At 39.5% G+C, this 19836-nt stretch overlaps 1 protein-coding gene across 1 annotated transcript in view; it reads right to left on the bottom strand.

Annotated features, from left to right (window-relative positions):
- arhgap15 (Rho GTPase activating protein 15) overlaps window positions 1-19836 on the bottom strand; it is a 728119-nt gene that overhangs the window by 210094 nt on the left and 498189 nt on the right. Inside the window, exon 11 of the mRNA XM_059970253.1 lies at window positions 17976-18074. Within this exon, the coding sequence (XP_059826236.1) occupies window positions 17976-18074 (99 nt within the window). The remainder of the gene's footprint in view (window positions 1-17975; window positions 18075-19836) is intronic.

The following is a 19836-nucleotide window of genomic DNA, read 5'->3' as shown; positions in this document are numbered from 1 at the left end:
TTCTATTTGTTACATTTAATATTATTATTTCTTAAGCCCAATATTATTATTTTCACTATTCTCTATATGAAGGCTCTACATTCAAAATGTTGTATTTTCTTTGTCTCAAGTGCTGCTGATTACACCGTAGGCTTATAGCACATACTGTTTTTTTTTCATCTTAGGGGTCAGGCTGAATCAGATGATATAAGACAAACTATTTTTCCTCCCTCTATTCTACATGTAAAGCAAATGAAATACAAACAGTGGCCAATGAAGTCATGCAATTCAATTAGTGTGCAATTTATTGCATTTATTATTTAACAATAATTAATCTGAAACATTTGTACACTTACTGGAATAAAAGCAAATTGAGGTAGAAATGAGTGCTATTGACCATTTAGAATGTAGCTGAGCCAGCGATCTGTGCTAAAGTGTGCAATTACCATTAATTGTTTCTACTTACATATAACATTCATTTTCAAGTGGCAAACTAAGCTAACTTATACCATTAATTTTTTGTGAATATGTAGTTTTATTTATTAATGTACAGTTAATTAAAATTAGATATAGAACATCCTAGCAAATTATGAACTAATGTACATTCCATGTAGATTGGTAATTAATGGTAATATTACCATTATATTAATAAAAGAGCTTCAGTCCTCTCCACCCTCCCCCACCACCACTCCACCAAAGCTCTTCTCTAGGTATGGACTCCAACTTCAGAAAAATCTTGCCAATAACTACTTGTCAAGTACCAACCTTAATATGCAAGCTAATTCAACACTTGTATTAAGAGTGAACTCAGTCAGCTAAAAATGACACATGGGCACCCATTTCCAGAGGAACTTACTGAACAAAGATCAGAATAGGGAATTGTTTCTTGAGTTTAAAATAAAGAAGAATCAGCCATTTAAAATAAATAAAGAATTGCTTTGAACAACCCCATATTTGAATAGAATAGATTTTCCTTTCTAACCTACCCGGAAGTCTTGAGAAGACAGTATGTGAACTTAAGAAGCAGAAGCAGTAGGACCATTTGGTCTCTTGTACCTGCCAATAATTCAGTAAGATATTTTAGCTCTGAGCCAAATTCCACTGCCTTCTCCATATTTCATGATACTAAATCTATTGCTTTCTCCAAGCCCTCTTAAGTAAGGAATGTTAAAGATTCTGGTTGAAGAAATATCTTTTCATCCCAGTCCTGAATGGCTGAACGACATATTATGAAATATTGTTTGGAGGTTCTGAACACCCCTGCTGAGAAAAAAATCAATGTCGCTGCACCTGCCTTGTCAAGCACTATAGTCATAGGACTGCCTAAGAGAATATTTGCACATGATCCATTTCTGAAAGTTCCCTTTCTTCGCTTCAGGAGACAGCTTGGTAATCAACAACCATTACAAACCCACAGACTCACAGAGCTACTTTGACTCCTCCCACTTTGTTTCCAGTAAAAAATACGTTTAATTCTCCTAGTTCTTCCATCTCTATCACTGACAGTAAGGCTTTCCTCACAGTACCTCTAGAATATCTGTGTTTTTACCTAATCAGAGTTGGCAGATCTCTTTAAAGCATCTTAGCTATTTCCGTCACTTCCAGAATGCAATATCCAAGATGCAGCCAAGTGCACTTTGCATTCTGTTCTGGTTGCCCCATTATAGGAAGGATATCAAGGCTTTGGAGAGGGCGCAAAAGAGATTTACCAGGATGCTGCCTGGATTAGAGGGTATTTGCTATAAGAAGAGGCTGGGAAAACTTGTGTTGCTTTCTCTGCAGCAGCAGAGACTGAGAGGAGATCTGACAGAGATTTATAAGCTTATGAGATAGATAGAGGAGACAGCCATAATCTTTTAGCAAGAGTTGATATGTCTACTACTAGAGGGCATGCATCTAAGGTGAGAGAGGGTAAATTCAAAGGAGATGTATGGAGCATGTACGTGTTTGGAATGTACTGTCTTGGTGGTGGAGACAAATATGACAGGGACACTCAAGAGGCTCATAGATAGACGCATGAAGGTACAGGAAATGGAACAATAGGAATATTGTTTAAGCAAAAGGGATTAGTTTAGTTGAGCATTTGAACACTAACTTGATTAGTTTAGCACAACATTATGGACTGAAGGGTGTGTTCTTGTGCTGTACTGTTCTGTGTTTGCACTCACCCCTCTCTTCTTAGCTAGAGCAAAAATAAACACCCCCCCCCCCCCACCACCCCTTACCTTCCACTCAACCGGCCTTTACATTTACGGATTATATTTCACAATTTTTGCCATCTTCAATGAGATTCCACCATAAGACATCTTCCACTCCCCTCCCTTCTTAACAGTTGAAGAGAATGTTGTGAGACCATAGAAAGTATAGAATGTATGTCCCATGATGTTGTCCTGACTTTTAACTACTCTAAGGTCATTCTAGCCCTTCTCTCCCACATATCGCTCCATTTTTCTATCATCCATGTGCCTAACTAACAGTCTCTCAAATGTCCCTGATGTATCTGCCTCCACTATTGCTCCTGGCAGAGAGTTCCATGCTCCTCCCAATCTCCGTGTAAAATAACTACCTCTGACTCCCCTTCCATCCAATCACCTTAAATTACGCTTACTTGTATTAGTCATTTTGAAACTGGCAAAGGAAGTGCTGGCAGTCCACTCTATCAATGCCTCTTATCATCTTATACACCTTTATCAAGTCGCTTCTCATTCTCCTTTGCTCGAAATGAAAAGCCCTAGCTTGCTCAACATATCCTAATAAGACATGTTCTCTGATCTTGATAGAATCCTAATAAATCTCCCTTGTACCCTCTCTAAAGCCTTTACATCCTTCCTATAATGAAGGGACCAGAACTGAACACAAGACTCCAAGAGTGGTCAAACTTGAGTTTTATAGAATTGCAACATTACCCTGTAGCTCGTGAACTAATTCCCCTGACCAATGAAGGCCAATACACCATACGACTTTCTAACCGCCCTATCAAATTACAGGACAAGTTTCTGTGCGCAACTTTCTATTGTGCCTTGATAAAACATTACAGCAATGGAAATGCTGGGTGTGTTTTCTTTGGAGAAGAACAGAGGATAGTTTGAATGAGGTGTAGAAAATTATAAGGTGTATAGATTGGGCAGACAGTGAGAAACTTCTCCCCTCACCGAGTAGACAGTCAGAGACTTTTTTCCAGAGTGGAAATGGCAAATATAACTTTAAGATGAATGGTAGTCAGGGGTATGTCAGAAATATTTTTCACACATAGAGCGGTGCATGAAGCATACTTCCAGGGGTAGTGATAGAGGCAGATAAATTAGGGACATTTAAAAGACTCATAGCTAGGCACATAAATGACAGAAATTGGAGCTCTGTGTGAAAGGGAAGTTAGATTGAACTTAGAGCAGGTTGAAAGTTCAGCCCCACATTATTATTGTGTTGTAATATTCTATTTTGTATGTTCAATTAGCAAAAGACATTGGTTTAAATTAGAAGTTGTGATTTAGACAAGTATTGAGGTAGATTGTTTTAATTCAGACAGTGCCAGAAATCCAGGCCACACTACCTAAGAAATGTTATAGGTAGCATCACCACCTTAAGTATGTAGATAAGTGTCTGAAATGTCATTATGCGAAAAGATATGAGAAAATTACTAGAAAAGGAACTCTTTTAGAAAGGTACTTGATAACCAACACAGACACATTGGACTGACAGACCAGTTTCTAAACTGCAATACTCCATGACACCTTCATCTATTTTGCATTTCCTTTTATCCTGTATACTCAACAATACATACTTTACATGACACTAGTATTTGATCAGTGACGAATATAGGTAACATATTAGTTAAACATTGAGCAGTGTCAAAAGCTGGGTGATCTTACTGGTGAATTACCTAAAACGGCAACAACCACAATGCCAGCCAGATCATTGATTTCTTCCTTCAAGTGTTATGTGTGCAAAGACATCTCTTGTGATGCCTATTCAGAATAATTAAAAAATATTAGTAAGAATGTGGGTGTTATGCCGAGCGGTCTTACTAGGAAACTGACTAACCATTTTTGGGACTGTCCCTGAGATTAGAGAAAGAAGCGTGTGCTTGAGTTCTGGTAGATTTGGCATGACATCTATGGACAGAGTATTACTTTTAGATGGTGTAAATAGGGCAGATTTAATGCTTATTTTTAGGGGTAGAACAGGGATAAGATGACATTATGCATGTTGGACTGTATTCTTGGATTTCACAGTAGAAGAATCTTAGAGAATTAATGTATTGGGGACGATTGCTTTGATGTTGGGCCAATATGAGCCAATTCCAGTATTAGGTAGAGCTGGCAATATAGATCAAGGGTATGAGAACTTCGAACATCAGTGTTTACATCAATGAATGCAATTTTAGCATTCATTTCAGAGGATTAGAATATAAAAAAAAACTAGATTGTAATGTTGAAACTTTATAAGGCATTGGTCAGACCATACTTAGAGTATTGTCAGTAGTTTTAGGAAGGGATGTGCTAGTATTGGAAAGGGTTCAAAGGATGTTCACAGCAATGGTCCAGAAAATGGCAGGGTTGATGTATGGGAGGGTGGGAGCATATAATATCTTGGGGCCTGTACTCGCTGGAGTTTAGAAGAATGGAGGGGATCTCAATAAATATTGAAAGGCTGGTTAGAGTGGGTATGAAGAGGAAGTTTGCTATGGGGAGGGGGATCTTGGACTAGAGGGTACAGCCTCAGAATACAAGGCTGTCCCTTTAGAAGAGAGGTGAGGAGAAACTTCTTTAGCCAGAGGATGGATGGTGAATCTGTGGAATTTATTGCCAAAGATAGCTGAGGAGACCAAATCATTAAGAATATTTAAAGTGGAAGTTGACAGGTTCTTAATTTGTAAAGGTGTCAAAGGTTATGGGGAGAAGGTAGAAGAATGAGGTTGAGAGGGGTAATAAATTGGCAATGATGGGCAATGGAGCAGACTAGCGATTGGGCACTGAATGGCCTAATTCTGCTCCTACGGCTTGTGTTCTTATGGTTTACTAATGACTTAACATGTCTAAAATTAGGCTTAATGATATATGGGTAAGAGATTAAGACTTTAGAGGGGATATGAAGAAGAGCCTTTTGACTCAGAGAATTATTAGAAACTGGAACACATTACCTGTAACACTTTTGAACCTCACACAGAGTTTCACTCTGAAAAATCACAATTCATTTCCTCCCACAGATGCTGCTTAACCCTCTGAGTTCTTTCAGCCAATTGTTTGTTGCTTAACGTTCTGGTGGATCTCCTCTAGACCCTCTCCAGTATAATCAAATCATTCCTAATGTGCAGTGTCCAAAACTGCATGTAGTAATACAGCTATAACCTAACTAATATTTCATCTAATGTTGACTGAAGTGTGGTACAAGATTCCCACACCTGCCTTCTCCCATTTCTCCTTCATTAATGTTCTTTTGTCTGGCAAGAATGCACTGTATTTCAAGACAAATTATGACCACCAAATTGATTTTGTTCACAAGGAATATTATTGGAGCTACATAGGAAAAAGCTTTTCCTAATAGAGATTTGCAGAGGTTTCCAGTTCACCAACCTCCTTAGTACAATGCTAGAGAGTTTGTTAAACAAGTATAGACCAAAAGACATAGGAGCAGAATTAGGCCAATTAGACTATCGAGTCTGCTCTGCCATTCCATCATGGCTGATCCGGGATCCCACTCAAACCCATACACCTGCATTATCTCCTTGCTTTTAGAGTCTATTCCCCTTAAAACAAGTGGCAACACTGCATTTGCCTTCTTTACCACAGACTTGACCTGTAAATTAATCTTCTGGAAGACTTGCACGAGGACTCCAAAGTCCTTCTGTACCTCTGATGTTTGAGTTTTCTCCCTATTTAGGTAATAGTCTGCACTGTTGTTCCTTTTACCAAAATGCATTATAATACATTTCCCAACACTGTATTCCATCTGCCACTTTTTTGCCCGTTCTTCCAATTTGTCTAAGTCCTGCTGCAATTGCATTGCATCCTCAGCACTACCTATCCCTCCACCTATCTTCATATCATCCACAAACTTTGCCACAAAGCGATCAATTCCATTATCACTGACAAACAATATGAAAAGTAGCAGTCTTAATACTGACCCATGAGGAACATCAGTAGTTACTGACAGTCCAACCAGAAAAGACCTCCTTTATTCCTACTCGCTGCCTCCTGCCTGTCAACCATTCCTCTGTCCGTGCTAGTACCTTTCCTGTAACACCGCAGGATGTTATCGTGTAAAGCAGCCTTTTGTGTGGCACTTCAACAAATGCCTTCTGAAAATCCAAGTAAATGTCATCCACTACCTTTCCTTTGTCCACCCTGCTTGTTACTTCCTCGAAAAACTAACAGATTTGTCAGGCAGTATTTCTCTTTCCAGAAACCATGCTGACTTCGACTTATTTTATCATTAGTCTCAAAGTACCCTGAAACCTCATGCTTAATAATAGATTTCAACACATTCTCAATCACTAGTGTTAGATGAACTGGCCTATAATTCCTTTCTTTTGTCTTCTTTTCTTCTGGAGTGATATTTGCAATCTTCTAGTCCTCTAAGACCATGCCAGAATCAAGTGATTCTTGAACGATCATGACCAATGTATCTGTTATCTTTGCAGCAACATCATGATAAGTATATGGACAGGAAAGGAGTGGAGGGTTATGAGCTGAGTGCGGGTAGGTGGGACTAGGTGAGATTAAGGGTTCAGCACGGACTAGGAGGGCCGAGATGGCCTGTTTCCATGCTGTGATTGTTATATGGTATATGGTTATATCTCAGAACTCTGGGATGTATCTGGCCATCTGGCCCAGGTGAGTTATCCACATTAAGACCTTTGAGCTTGCCTAACGCCTTTTCTTTTGCAATAGCAATGGCACTCACTCCTGCACCCTGGTACTCATGGACTTCTGGCATACTGCTAGTGTCTTCCACAGAGAAGACTGATGCAAAGTACTCATTAAGTTCACTTGTTTTGTATTACTACCTCACCACCATCATTTTCCAGTGGTCCAATACCAAATTTCACCTCTCTGTAACTCTTTATATAACTGAGAAAACTTTTAGTATCCTGCTTTATATTACTGGCTTTCATCTTTTCCGTTCTTATAGCTTTTTTAGTTGCCTTTTGTTGGATTTTAAAAGCATTCCAATCATCTAACTTTCCACTCACTTTTGCTACCTTATATGCCCTTTCTTTGGCTTTTATACAGTCCTTAACTTTCCTTGTCAGCCACGGTTGCCTACCCCTGCCATTTGAGAACTTCTTCGTCTGTGATTCTACACCTTGTGAACTATTCCCAGAAACTTCAGCCATCTCTGTTCTGCCATCAACCCTGCCAGTGTCGTCCTCCAATCCACCTGGGCAAGCTCCGCAATCATGCCTCTGTAATTCCCTTTATTCCATTGCAATACTGATACATGTGCCTTATGCTTCTCCCTCTAAAATTGCAGCATGAATTCAATCATGTTATGTCTCCTAAGGGTTCCTTTATGTTAAGCTCCCTAATAAGATCTGGGTTATTATACAACACCCAATCTAAGATTTCCTTGCATAGCACAAGTGAATCTAAAAAGCCATCTAGTAGGCATTCAACAAATTGGCTGTCTTGTGATTTGAGGCCAACTCGATTTTCCCAATCCTCTTGCATAATTGAATCCCTTATTACAATTGTGACATTACCCTTATTACATGCAGTTTCAGCTCACTTTGCAATCTCAACCCCTTATCTTGGCTATTTGGAGGCCTTTATATGATTCCCATAATGTTTTATTTACCCTTGCAGTTTCTTAGCTCCGCCCACCAATATTCAACATTCTCTGACCTTCCGTCACCTCTTTCTAATGGTGTAATTCTATCTCTTACCAACAAAGCCACACCACCACCTATGCCTCCCTGCCTGTCCTTTCAGACAAAGTATATCCTTTGGTACTATCCTCCCAACTATGGGCTACTTTCAGCCACAACTCACTGATGCCCAAAATATCATACCAACCAATCTCTAATTGCACCATGAGTTTGTCCACCTTATTCCAAATGTTATGTGCTGTATCAAACTGGTTCCCATCAACCTGCCAAATTAGTTTAAATCACTCCCAATAGCTCTGGTAAACCTGCCCACAGGAGTATTGGGGCCCCTCGGATCCAAGTGCAATGTGTCTTTTTGTACAGGTCACACCTGCCCCAGAAGAAGTCCCAAAAATCCAGAAATGTGAATCCCTGCCCCCTGCTCCAATTCTTCAGCCACACATTTATCTGCCACTTCATTCTATTCCTAGTCTCACTGGCCCAGGCTGCTATCCTGAGGATACTACCCTTGAGGTCCTGCTTCTCAGCTTCCTTCTTAAATCATTGTATTCTGATTTCAGGACCCTCTCTCTTGTTCTACCTATGTCATTGATACCAATATGTACCACAACTTCTGGCTGCTCACCCTCCCTTTTCAGGATATTGTGGACATGTTCAAAAACATCACAGGCCCTGGAATCTGGGTGGCAAACTACCATCCATGTTTCTTTATCACATCCACAGAATCGCCTATCTGTTCCTCTAACTATAGAATCCCCTATTACTGCTGTCTTCCTCTTCAGTTCCCTACCCTTCTAATCTGGGATGAACTGCTCTTAGTATCAGTTGCAGAAAGTTTAGAATCATTTATAACAACATTAATGGACTAAGTGATTTAGCATCTATCCCAAGAGTCCCCAACCTGTGGTCCACAGTCCCTTTGGTTAATGGTAGGGGATCAAAGTATAGAAAAGTTTGGGAACTCCTGAACTACCTTGAACAGGATCCCAACCTTGTCATGGGATTTGGAGACTTGCTTGCTTCAATGCCCTGTAGAGTTATGTTGACTGGAGTCAGGGCTTTATGCTTTGGCTCATGGTAGGGTCAGCCATGCCAAACAGTTCAAAGAGTTGAGGCCATATTAAGAGTGGTCCACTTGTCCTCCAGGTTCGAGGGCTCATCTCAGGGCTAATAACCCTGACTAGTCAAAAAAGGATTATTATGGAAACAGTAATGAAGACTCCTTCTACTGCATATCTGCATGCAACAATGTATGGCCAAGGACAGACAGAGATGGAGGACCTTTGCTTGTGCCCTAAACACCATCTGCATAATGGGCAGTAACTAACTAACTAATCCTGATCTATACTGTAATTTTTCTGTCTGAACTTTTAACGTGTAAAAAATAAGTAATATAAACATGAATTTTAATTTGTTCAGATGATCAATAAAAAGTTGATCTGATGAATATTAACATCATAACTAGTATTTCTGTTCACTCGTTCTAGGTGCTGTATACCACTGGAGATTAAACCTGGCATATGGATAACCATGTCATTACAAAAAAAACAGAATTTTCAAAAAACAGTGAAGAGACTCTTCACTGAACTACAAGGAAATAAAGTAAATGTTGGCATGTTCTGTGTAAACAATCACTGATGTCAGTGGTGGGGAAGTTACTGGACTGAATTCTTTGGGATACAGATTATGAGCTTTGGGGAAACTATAGCCTAATTAGAGAGAGCCAGCATGTCTTTGTGTGGAGCAAGTCTTGTCTTACTAACTTGATTGAGTTTTTTTGACAAAGTGATGAGAATGATTGATAAAGCTAGAGGTGGGAATGTTGTATACATGGCTTTTAGTAGGGCACTTGACAAGGTCCCCCATCGAAGGCTCACCCAGAAGATTAAGGTGCATGGTATCCATGGTGAATTGGTTGTTTGGATTCATAACTGGATTGCCTATGGAAGTCAGAGGTTGGTGTTTGAAGGGAGTTATTCTAGCTAGAGGTCCAGTGTTTAGTAGTGATCTGCAGGGATCTGTACTGGGACCTCTGCTGTTTGTGGTGTATATAAATGACCAGGATGAGAACGTAGATGGGTGGGTTAGTAAGCATGCAAATCATATGAAGAGTTATGGTGTTCAGTATAGCATAGATGACTGACAAAGAATACTGCGAAACATAGATCAGTTGCAGATATGGGCAGAGAAATAGCAGATGGAGTTTAACTTGGTGAAATGCGAAGTGTTGCACCTTGGTAGGTCAAATGTAAAGAGACAGTGCACTGTTAAGGGAAAGATCCTTAAAAGCTTTGAGGAGCAGAGGGGTCTTGGCAGGCAAGTTCACAGCTTCCTGAAAATGGCTACACAGGTTGACAGGATGGTTAAGAAGGCTTGCCTGACTTCATTAGTTAAAGCATTGAGTTAAAATGTCTGGAAGTTATGTTGTAGCTTTATAAAACGCTGGTTAGGTCACAGCATAACATATTGCATACAGTTCTGGTCACCTCATTATAGGAAGGATGTCGAGGCTCTGGGGGGTGTGCAGAGGAGGTTTACTTGGACGTTGCGTGGTTTAGAGGGTGTGTGTTGCATTATAACAAGAGGTTGGACAAACTTGGGTTGCTTTCTCTGGAGTGGCAGAAGCTGAGGGGATTTCAATTAGAGATTTAAAAGATTATGAGAGGGATAAATCGACCAGCAGTATGGCTTTCCCAGGTTTGAAATGTCTAGTACCAATGGGAATTTATTTAAAATGCGAGGAGGTAATTTTAAAGGAAAATTTTAAGACAAGTGTTTTTTTACACAGAGAGTGGTTGGTGACTGGAATGCTCTGCCTTAGGTGGTTTTAAATGCTGATAATTAAGGACTTTTTGGAGACATTTAGATTGGCATGTGAATGTGAGGAAAATGGAGGGATCTGGACATTTTGTAGGCATAAGGGATTAGATTAGTTAGCCGTTCAGCTGAAGGGCCTGTTCCTTCTATGCTCTATGTTCATTCAGAGGTACAGCCTGGTGATGCACCATCAATAACTCTCGGAGACGGGAGGCAAACGATAGGCTTTTATTAGCTTCAAAAGTGACCGCAACCTCTTGGAGACTGAGGGAGGAACAGTGCCTCTAATCGCCTTTATACAGGGGTCTGTGGGAGGAGCCACAGGAGCAGTCAGCAGAGGGGTGTGTCCAGACAGGTATACACATAGTTTACCACACCTGGTTACAGCCCTTTCAGCTCAAAGAGCCCATGCCACTCATTTGGCCTACTGACCTGTACATCTTTGGACTATGGAAGAAAGTGGAGCACACAGAGGAAACCCAAGCGGTCACAGGTTAAGGACATCGTGGTGGCATCCGTTGGTCTCGAGAGACCATGGATCTGCGCCTGGAGTTTCCAGGCACAGGCCTGGGCAGGGTTGTATGGGAGACCGGCAGTTGCCCAAGCTGCAGGCCTTCTCCTCTCCATACCACCGATGTTGTCCAAGGGAAGGACACTAGGACCCATGCAGCTTGGCACCAGTGACGTCGCAGAGCAATGTGTTGTTAAGTGCCTTGCTCAAGGACATAACACACTGCCTTAGCTGAGGCTCGAACCAGTGACCTTCAGGTTACTAGTCAGATGCCTTGCCCACTAGGCCATGCGCCAACAACTGGTTAAGGACAACAGTGGAATTAAACCAGGGTTTCAGGCATTGTAATAGTGTTATGCTAACTGATACACTACGATACCTGCCCCAATCTTAAAGGAGTGACAATTAATTTTGTCATTCATTACCTCAGTTTAAAATTTCACATTTTTCTTTCTAATCTCTTCATGGCCTTCCCATTCCATATCTCTAAAATCTTTCATCCCCCTCACCCTCATGAGGAATTTTGCCTTTCTCCAGTTTTGGTCTCATGCATTTTCCCCTTAATTGCTGCACCACAGTGTGCAAAGCTTTGAGATATTAGAACCCTCAGCTTTAGATTTCCACCCTAGGACATCAATTCTGAATGTACCCTTGGTTTAACCTCAACAATCAATATAATCAATACCTGATCTCCAAAATACCACATATTAAATAACTTTCATTGGTACAGTATGCTCTAATTTCTTCCTCAGTTCAGGGCAAGGGTCTTGACCCAAAACGTCAACTGTTTATTCTTCTCATAGATGCTGCCAGAGCTGCTGTGTTCCTCCAGCATTTTATTTGTGTTGTTCCGGATTTCCAGCGTCTGCAGAATCTCTTGTGGTTATGATCTAATTTTACATTTTCACTGGTCATAGCATAATGAAACTGAGTCAGGACAAATTATATACATGTTCAGTAGATAACAGAAAATGTTACAGAATGTAATTCATTTGGACCATATGTGACCTATATTTTCAAAGGAATTCTATTGTGGGAAACCTAAACACAAACTGATTTAAATTAAGGCTTTTTTGTGTTTCGAAGTTAAGTCAAAGCCAAGTTTCTTGTTTAACATCCACTTATCTTGGCATAGACAAGAGATATTTGTTAAGCTGTGAGGATTGGAAGTGGACGCTGAAGGGGCGTTCCATACTGGATTTACTCCAATAACAAATTGTGGGTGGCACGGTTGCATAGTGGTTCGTATTACGCTTTACAGTACCAGCGACCAGGGTTCTATTCATGCCACTGCCTGTCAGGGGTTTGTACATTGTCCCCATGACCACGTGGGTTTCCTCCCCTCTGGGTGGCTATATTAGAAATCGAATCGAAAGACATCGGTAGGTAAATTGGTCATTGTAAATTGTCCCATGATTATAGGCTAGGATCAAATCGGGGACAGAAGGGCCAACTCTGTGCTGTATCTCAATTAAAAAATAATCAGATATTGTGCCTACCCATGTTCAGAGCATCCAATCTCCAAAGCAAATTTCAAGACTTCAAAAACTAATTTTAACTGAAGCAATTCTCTATGAATTTTCTGAATTTGTTGTGTTTTTAGTCTATGCTTGAAAATACTGATGTACCTTGAAAACTTCTGCTTTTCTGAGACTCATTATGACAGATTCCTTGCATCGTTGTAACTCTCACCTCATTTGGTGACTTACAGTAAAATCAAAATGAGATACCTCCCCCCTCTACTTGCTCAGCGAGTTGACATAGTTGGTGGAGAAAAGCACTGAAAAAGTAGACCAAAAATTCTCAGCTATTTAACTCAGTGTAAGAAAAATGCAAAATATTGCATACTTTCAAGGAAATTAATATTTATATTGGACAGTAAAAGAAAAAACAAGCTGGTACAGTTTGACATAAATAAATAAAAAAATTTATGATGACTATTCTTCTTTTTAAAACTTGCCAGAATGGATACTGAGTGCAGTCAATGTGTATTGCTTTACATTTTACAACTCTCCATGAGAATGCACCAGCTGAAGAAAAGCTTTCCTTCATGAATGCCAACTCTAAATACATTCTTAAAATTATGGGGCTGTTTTAGCTTTCTTCATTAATTCAGTCTAACCTGATGAATTCTGCACCTTAATAAATGCCTTCCAAAGCAACATTTGAGTTTTGGTATAAGAAAATATACATTTGCCTCAATTTTCAAAGCATTTTCTCATCAAAATGACAATGTTTACTGGGTCAATTTCAATTTGCAGAAAAAACATAATAAAAGATTTTCGTGTTGGAGCATCAAATTTAAAAATGAACTGTCTCTACATTCCGGCTCTGCAAAGGCAGTAGAATGACGATAAAGAATGCCTATATTTTTTTTTCAAAAAGACCAAAAAACTGCATTCATAACTTATGATTCATGTTCAAGTTTATCCAAATATGGTGGGAAAACCAGTCCCCATGACGTTCTCATTATAATTCCATGAAGCCAGTGCAAGGAACTGAAAATGAAGCATTTATATACCAATACGGAGATTAGCTCTTTGAATTCTGACCCAAAAGTTTGATTGTTCCCCACTGAGTTTTTGAAAACCCAGAAAGAGATAGTCCCAGAATATGACAATTGTGAAAAGGCTGTATGTATGATTGAGCGTTTCAGATACGAAAGATATTTCCACTCCTTACTGTGGAGATTGTTCTCCCTGTATCACAAAGAATCCAATGTAGCAAAAGGCATCATTGACAATAGTTGGTAAAGACTCAAAAGTACTTGCAAGTTTAAATTCAGAGACTCTAGTGAATGATTTACTGAGTGGCTATATTAGAAATCGAAAAAGATGGAAATTCCAGCAGGTCAGGCCACACCTGTGGGAAGAGAAACAAAGCTAATGTTTCAGACCAGGAAGGAGACAAAAGGAGCTTACTAACTGCAGGGAGAGTGGGCAGTGGGATGTCTCTGACAGGAGAAAACTGGGGTGACCATGGAGATACTTTGTAAACAAGGTTATCTGATCAATAAATAAATGAGAACAGTTATAGAGTCACAGTTTGACAATATTAAGAAGGAGGTGCAAAATACAGGGCAAGAAGATATACCCAACAGATCTTTCACTCTTCGAGGGAAAAAAAGGGGGAAATAAACAAGCAAAATTATTATTGCAGACTGATAACTGATGCAGGTATAAATGAAGTTATTGAAAGCAGCAGAAATCACAATTCAGTTCAGAGGGCTGCAAAGTGACCAGAGGGAAGATCATGTGCTGTTCCTCAAGCATGCCTTGGGTTTCATTGTATATATAGTAGCAGAGTGGTGGGGTGGAGATATGTCTCCATGAAAGGAGATGTAAGGTACTCCTTCCCTCTGCTGGCATGCTGGTGTAGCACCTACTTAGCCTCCCTCACAAACCTCTCCTCCGCCCCTGAATCAGGGTCATGTGAAGCCATGGGAGCAAGTCGTAGATGTCTGTATGAGCAACTGGTGCACATCACAAGTCCTGGTTATGTAACCACTGACAACAGGCAAACAATCTCTGAAGGGTATTGATTATAATTGGGTCACCTGTCTTGTAAAGACACTGCCCAGGAGAAGGCAATGGCAAACCATTTCTGTAGAAAAATTTGCCAAGTACAATCATGGTCATTATTGCCTATGTTATATGACAAGGTACATAATGCATGAACAGTAATAGAAAGCCAGCGGCTGTCTGATCAGAGTGAGAGTAAGGTGGGGAGTTAATGTGATGGACAACAGGAAGCCCTGGGTCACTCCTGCAGAATGAATACAAATGATCTGCAAAACATTCACCCAATGGGCAATTGGGTTCTTTCATTGTACAGGAGAGCATATTGTGAACAGTATACAAGATTAGAAGAAGGGCAAATGACCACAGACTCATCTGAAAGACTGTTTGGCTCCTTGGATAGTGGGATAAAAGTAAACGAACAAACACTGCAAAGTTTGTGTTTTAAATGAGAAGTGAGATGAGAAGGGGGATGGGGGTGGTGGTTGGTGTAAATGGAAAAGCAGACCAGGGAGGCCCAGAGGGAACAGTTCCTGTGAAATGCTGAAAGGGGGAGAGAGGAGAAGGTGCCTAGTGGTGGAAATAGCAGAAATGCGTAAAGGGCAGAGAATGATCTGCTGAATGCAGGGGCTGCTGGAGTGAAGGCAAGGACCAGGAACTCTATCCTTGTTCTGCTGAGGGAAAGGAGCTGACAGCATTCATTGTTTTAGAACGCTAGCTACCTTAACTCAACCCTTTGAAATTCCTTGCTAAATTGACGACCTTTATTTTCAAAATCTGTCTTGACAGCTGTTGTAGCCTCTTCTCATCAGTTGAGGGGTAGTTTTTTTCAATCTTTTTTTTCTGAACTTTTCCCCGCTGTAAAATGATGTGGAAAGCTTTGTACGTCAAGGTAATATACCAATTGCAAGCTGTTGTATTTGCTAATGACAAGCTTATTTCTGAAGCTGAAAACTAGTTGAGCTAAACATCCACCTGGAATCACTTCATCTACAATTCTGTGTGTGTATAATGAAATACAAGGTTTGTACATTTCACAGCTTCCCAGGTATCAAAAGGAAATAATCTATGAAATGATTAGTCCTCAGATTCTCAAGACAGTTTTATAGAGCTTCACAGTCAATGAATTATTTTTGAAGTGTAGTTGCTCTTGTTATGAAGGTAAATGCACCAGTAAGGTACTTACAACATCAAATGAATTGAGTGACAAGTTAATCTGCTTTTGGACAGGAATATTGGATATTAGGAGAACTCGCTGGTTTTGATTAATCAATGCCAAGGGATCTCTTTCATCCTTATGGTCCTGGATGTATGACTCATTTGAAGGATATCACCATTGACAAAGGTACATGATTGGCAAATTTTAATTAGTGCCAATATACTTGGTGCCACCAGAATTTGCAAGATTAGTCAGACTCCTGGTGAAATGAATATTTACCTTTGACGATCCCTTCAGCAAGTAACTCTGCTATTTAAAATCAACTTCATTCCTTTTCATTGGAGAGCTTAACTGTTTCCCCACCTGCACTGTTGTCAAATTTTGAAGATTTCTAATTAATCCCTGAGTTTTTGACTCACAGACTGAAGATTATTTGACTTCTAAGTGAAGAGTATTAACATATCAGCCAAGTTGATACTGAGAAACCAAATGATATTATCCATAAATTTCATTTTTTACTCATTTACAAATATTACCAAGTGACATAAATTAGAGAAGAGTAAGTCTTGACTGGAACTCTATCACCAGTGTGACAGTTTTGTTGCAGATACTGACATTGTTGTGACCATGGTGAAGTCATAACATTGGTGTCCTCTGGTAGCTAAGAGCATTAAAAACACAGGAAGTTGAGGCAATGCTAGTCTATACAACTCTTCTGGCTTACTCAATCATTCAATGTCATGGCTGATTCTGCAGATCTATTCCTACCTAATCACAAACTCTTCTGTCAGTCCGCTGGTGTCCAGATCAAACTGTAACACAGAAACATAGAAAGTAGATGCAGGAGTAGGCCATTCGGCCCTTCGAGCCTGCACCACCATTCAGTATGATCATGGCTGATCATCCAACCCAGAACCCTGTACCTGCTTTCTCTCCATACCTCTGATCCCTTTAGCCACAAGGGCCTTATCTAACTTAGTTTTACTATATTCAACAGCTAAGCACCCATAGTCTTCTGGGAATAAAGAATTAAAAAAAAATTCTGAAACCACTTCCAAAGTTAATCATGGACAGTTTTATAAAGCTGAGATTGGGCCTGGGGTTGTACACAGCTGAAACAGATATATTTAAGATTCTGTATATTCTGGCTAATTTAAGATGAAAAAAGAGCCTGAAGGAATTTCTGACCTTTATCTTTTATGTCCCCAATAAATAATTAGTAAGGGAATCATCTAATACTCCCTTCAAGTAAGGTTTCCTTACAACACCATATTCAAGTAGTACCTTGTGCACCACCTGCAGACTGTTGTACATTATAATCTGTGCCAATAATACAAATGGTGCCAATGTGCACCAGCACATTACAAGTACTGAACACAGATCTCACTGAATGGTGATTCACAAAAAATTATTATGTTTGGTGCTAGCTATAACACTTTATAGCTATTTTATTTTAATTGCATACAAGAATAAATCTTTAATATCCAGGCTTTGCCATGCATATCACCTAATGTGAATCTCTGATTCACCTTGGATAGTTGCTATGCATGTGCTGGGTAAATAACATTTTGTTTCTGCTGCATGAACAGACTCAGAATTAGCTCTGCGTAGTTCCTCCAAGCAATTGTATTCATGGTGTTCTTTGCTGACATAAAGTGACTGTGATGAAGTACAGTTGCCAGATTGAACCAAAGGCAACTTATTAACAAAGCTTAGTTAAAACTTAATGAAAGATATTAAAGTTATTGTTATTGACAAGTTAGAGTTCACAGGCAGATGAGCTAATGAGTAGTGCCAGAAAAAATATCACCCACCCTCCAAATCATCCAGCAGCCCTGTGGGATTAGTGAGCTAAAGTGCTTGTCTAACATTTTAATAGTGCCTGCTCATTGTCTATTGTGGACAAATGTTTATACTTCATATAAACTGTCATCATATCATTGCTAGCTCCCTTTCCTTCACTTTGGCAAATATCCTGAACCCTGGTGCAGGAAAAATACTTTAAGTGACTATTGAGTACAGTACAAAGAAGAGTAAAATAAATCTTCCTATAATATCACAATTTACCTCAGGAGAAACTCACACAGTAAGGAAATTTGATAGTGTCATCAGTAAGCAATTCTATTGAAAGTTACAAACAAGCAATGATAAATAGAAGCCTACCTCTTTTTTCCACAGTCTCAATGCAAAGTTTCACGAATTTTGGAACAGTGGTTCCCTCACGCTTGCAGAGGACAGCAAGGTGGCAGCCAAATACACGATCTGTTATAAAATACAAACACACAACTTGAATCAATCAAAGGACAATAGCCTTAATGATGCTGGATCTTTTTTTCTGATTCTGTTGCTAAGTTATCAGATTTCGCTTGCATTTTCAATTGTCACTCTGAATCAGCAGCAATGTCATCACCAACTGAATAGGTATTAATAAATATTTTAATCTGCATTGTAAGTTTTGTTGGAGTACTGAGCAATGTAACTAAATAGCAGGTGATTTGATGAAACTATTATTTCCAAACTGGTTACAGTCACTTTTAATTGGTTTCTGTTTCTATCATATATTACTGCCTACATACTTATAAAACCTCTTTCAAATATGTGGGCATTTCAGTAAATTCAACATTTGCATTGATAAATAATGATTAAAGTTTGTGATATTTCAAAATGCTTATGTAAGTGCTGCTTATTTAACATGAAATAAATTTGAACTCTGTTCTATGAAAACATCAGACAATAATTCTTATCATATCAGATATGATTATGATAGGAATATAGATAAGGTAACCACAAGCAGGCCTTTTCCACTGAGGTTGGGTGGAACTACAACCAGAGGTCATGGGTTAAGGGTGAAAGGTGAACAGTTTAAGGGGTAAATGAGGGGAAACTTCTACATTCAAAGGGTTGTGAGAGTGTGGAATGAGTTGCCAGCAGAAGTGCTGCTGCAAGCTCTATTTCAATGTTTAAGAGAAGTTTGGATAGATACATAGATAGCAGGAGTATGGAGTGCTGTGTTGGCGTGTGGCCAAGTGGTTAAGATGTTCGTCTAGTGAAGGTCTGAAGGTCGCTAGTTCGAGCCTTGGCTGAGGCTGCGTGTGTGTCCTTGAGCAAGGCACTTAACCACACATTGCTCTGCGATGGCACTGGTACCAAGTTGTATGGGTCCTAATGCCCTTCCCTTGGACAATGTCGGTAGCGTGGAGAGGGGAGACTTGCAGTTTGGGCAATTGCCGGTCTTCCATTAAAAAAAACCCTGCCCAGGCTTGTGCCCCGGAAACTTTCCAAGGCACAAATCTGTGGTCTATCAAGACAAACGGAGGCCTACATGGAGTGCTATGATCGCGATGCAGGTCAGTTGGTGTAGACAGTTTAAATCATTTGGCATGGATTAAATAAGCTGAAGGACCTGTTTCTATGCTGGACTCTATAAGGTATCATAGAATAACAGAATTGAAACTATAGAATAGCTAATTATTCTAAACAAAATACAAATTGGACAATCTTGTGACAGTTTGAGGTTCCTCGTGCATGGAGAAGTAAAAGCTGAGAAAATTAATTTTAAAACCTGGGCTGAATTCATAATAGGTGACATAGAAATGATTAAATAAACAAAGAAGCTAGTTATTTAACAAAGAATAACTTGTATTAATACTGTTGTGAAACTAAGTACATTGTTGAGGAAGATAAAACAAACTCAGATGCTAGAAATCTGATAAAGAAAGGGAAAGTGTTGGCAACACTTAGTAGGTCAAGCAATATCTGCAGAAATAGAACCGGGACTAATGTTTCAAGTTGGAGCAAGCACACCTGAAATATTAACTTTGTTTCTCTTTCCAGCAATATATGGCATTACTTGCCGATACCAAGATCATGAATAGATCATTTTCTGTGAAAGATATTTAGAGCATCACCTTTTACATGTCATCTTCCACTTTTTCCAAATCTAAGATCACTAGAATTCTGCTCCCCACATCCTAATTTAAACCAAATTCAACTTGCTATTTCCACTATGATAGTTGAATGGTTG

This window comes from Hypanus sabinus, chromosome 5 (assembly GCF_030144855.1).
Source record: "Hypanus sabinus isolate sHypSab1 chromosome 5, sHypSab1.hap1, whole genome shotgun sequence".
Taxonomy (NCBI): domain Eukaryota; kingdom Metazoa; phylum Chordata; class Chondrichthyes; order Myliobatiformes; family Dasyatidae; genus Hypanus; species Hypanus sabinus.
This window is presented reverse-complemented; position numbering and strand designations above follow the sequence as displayed.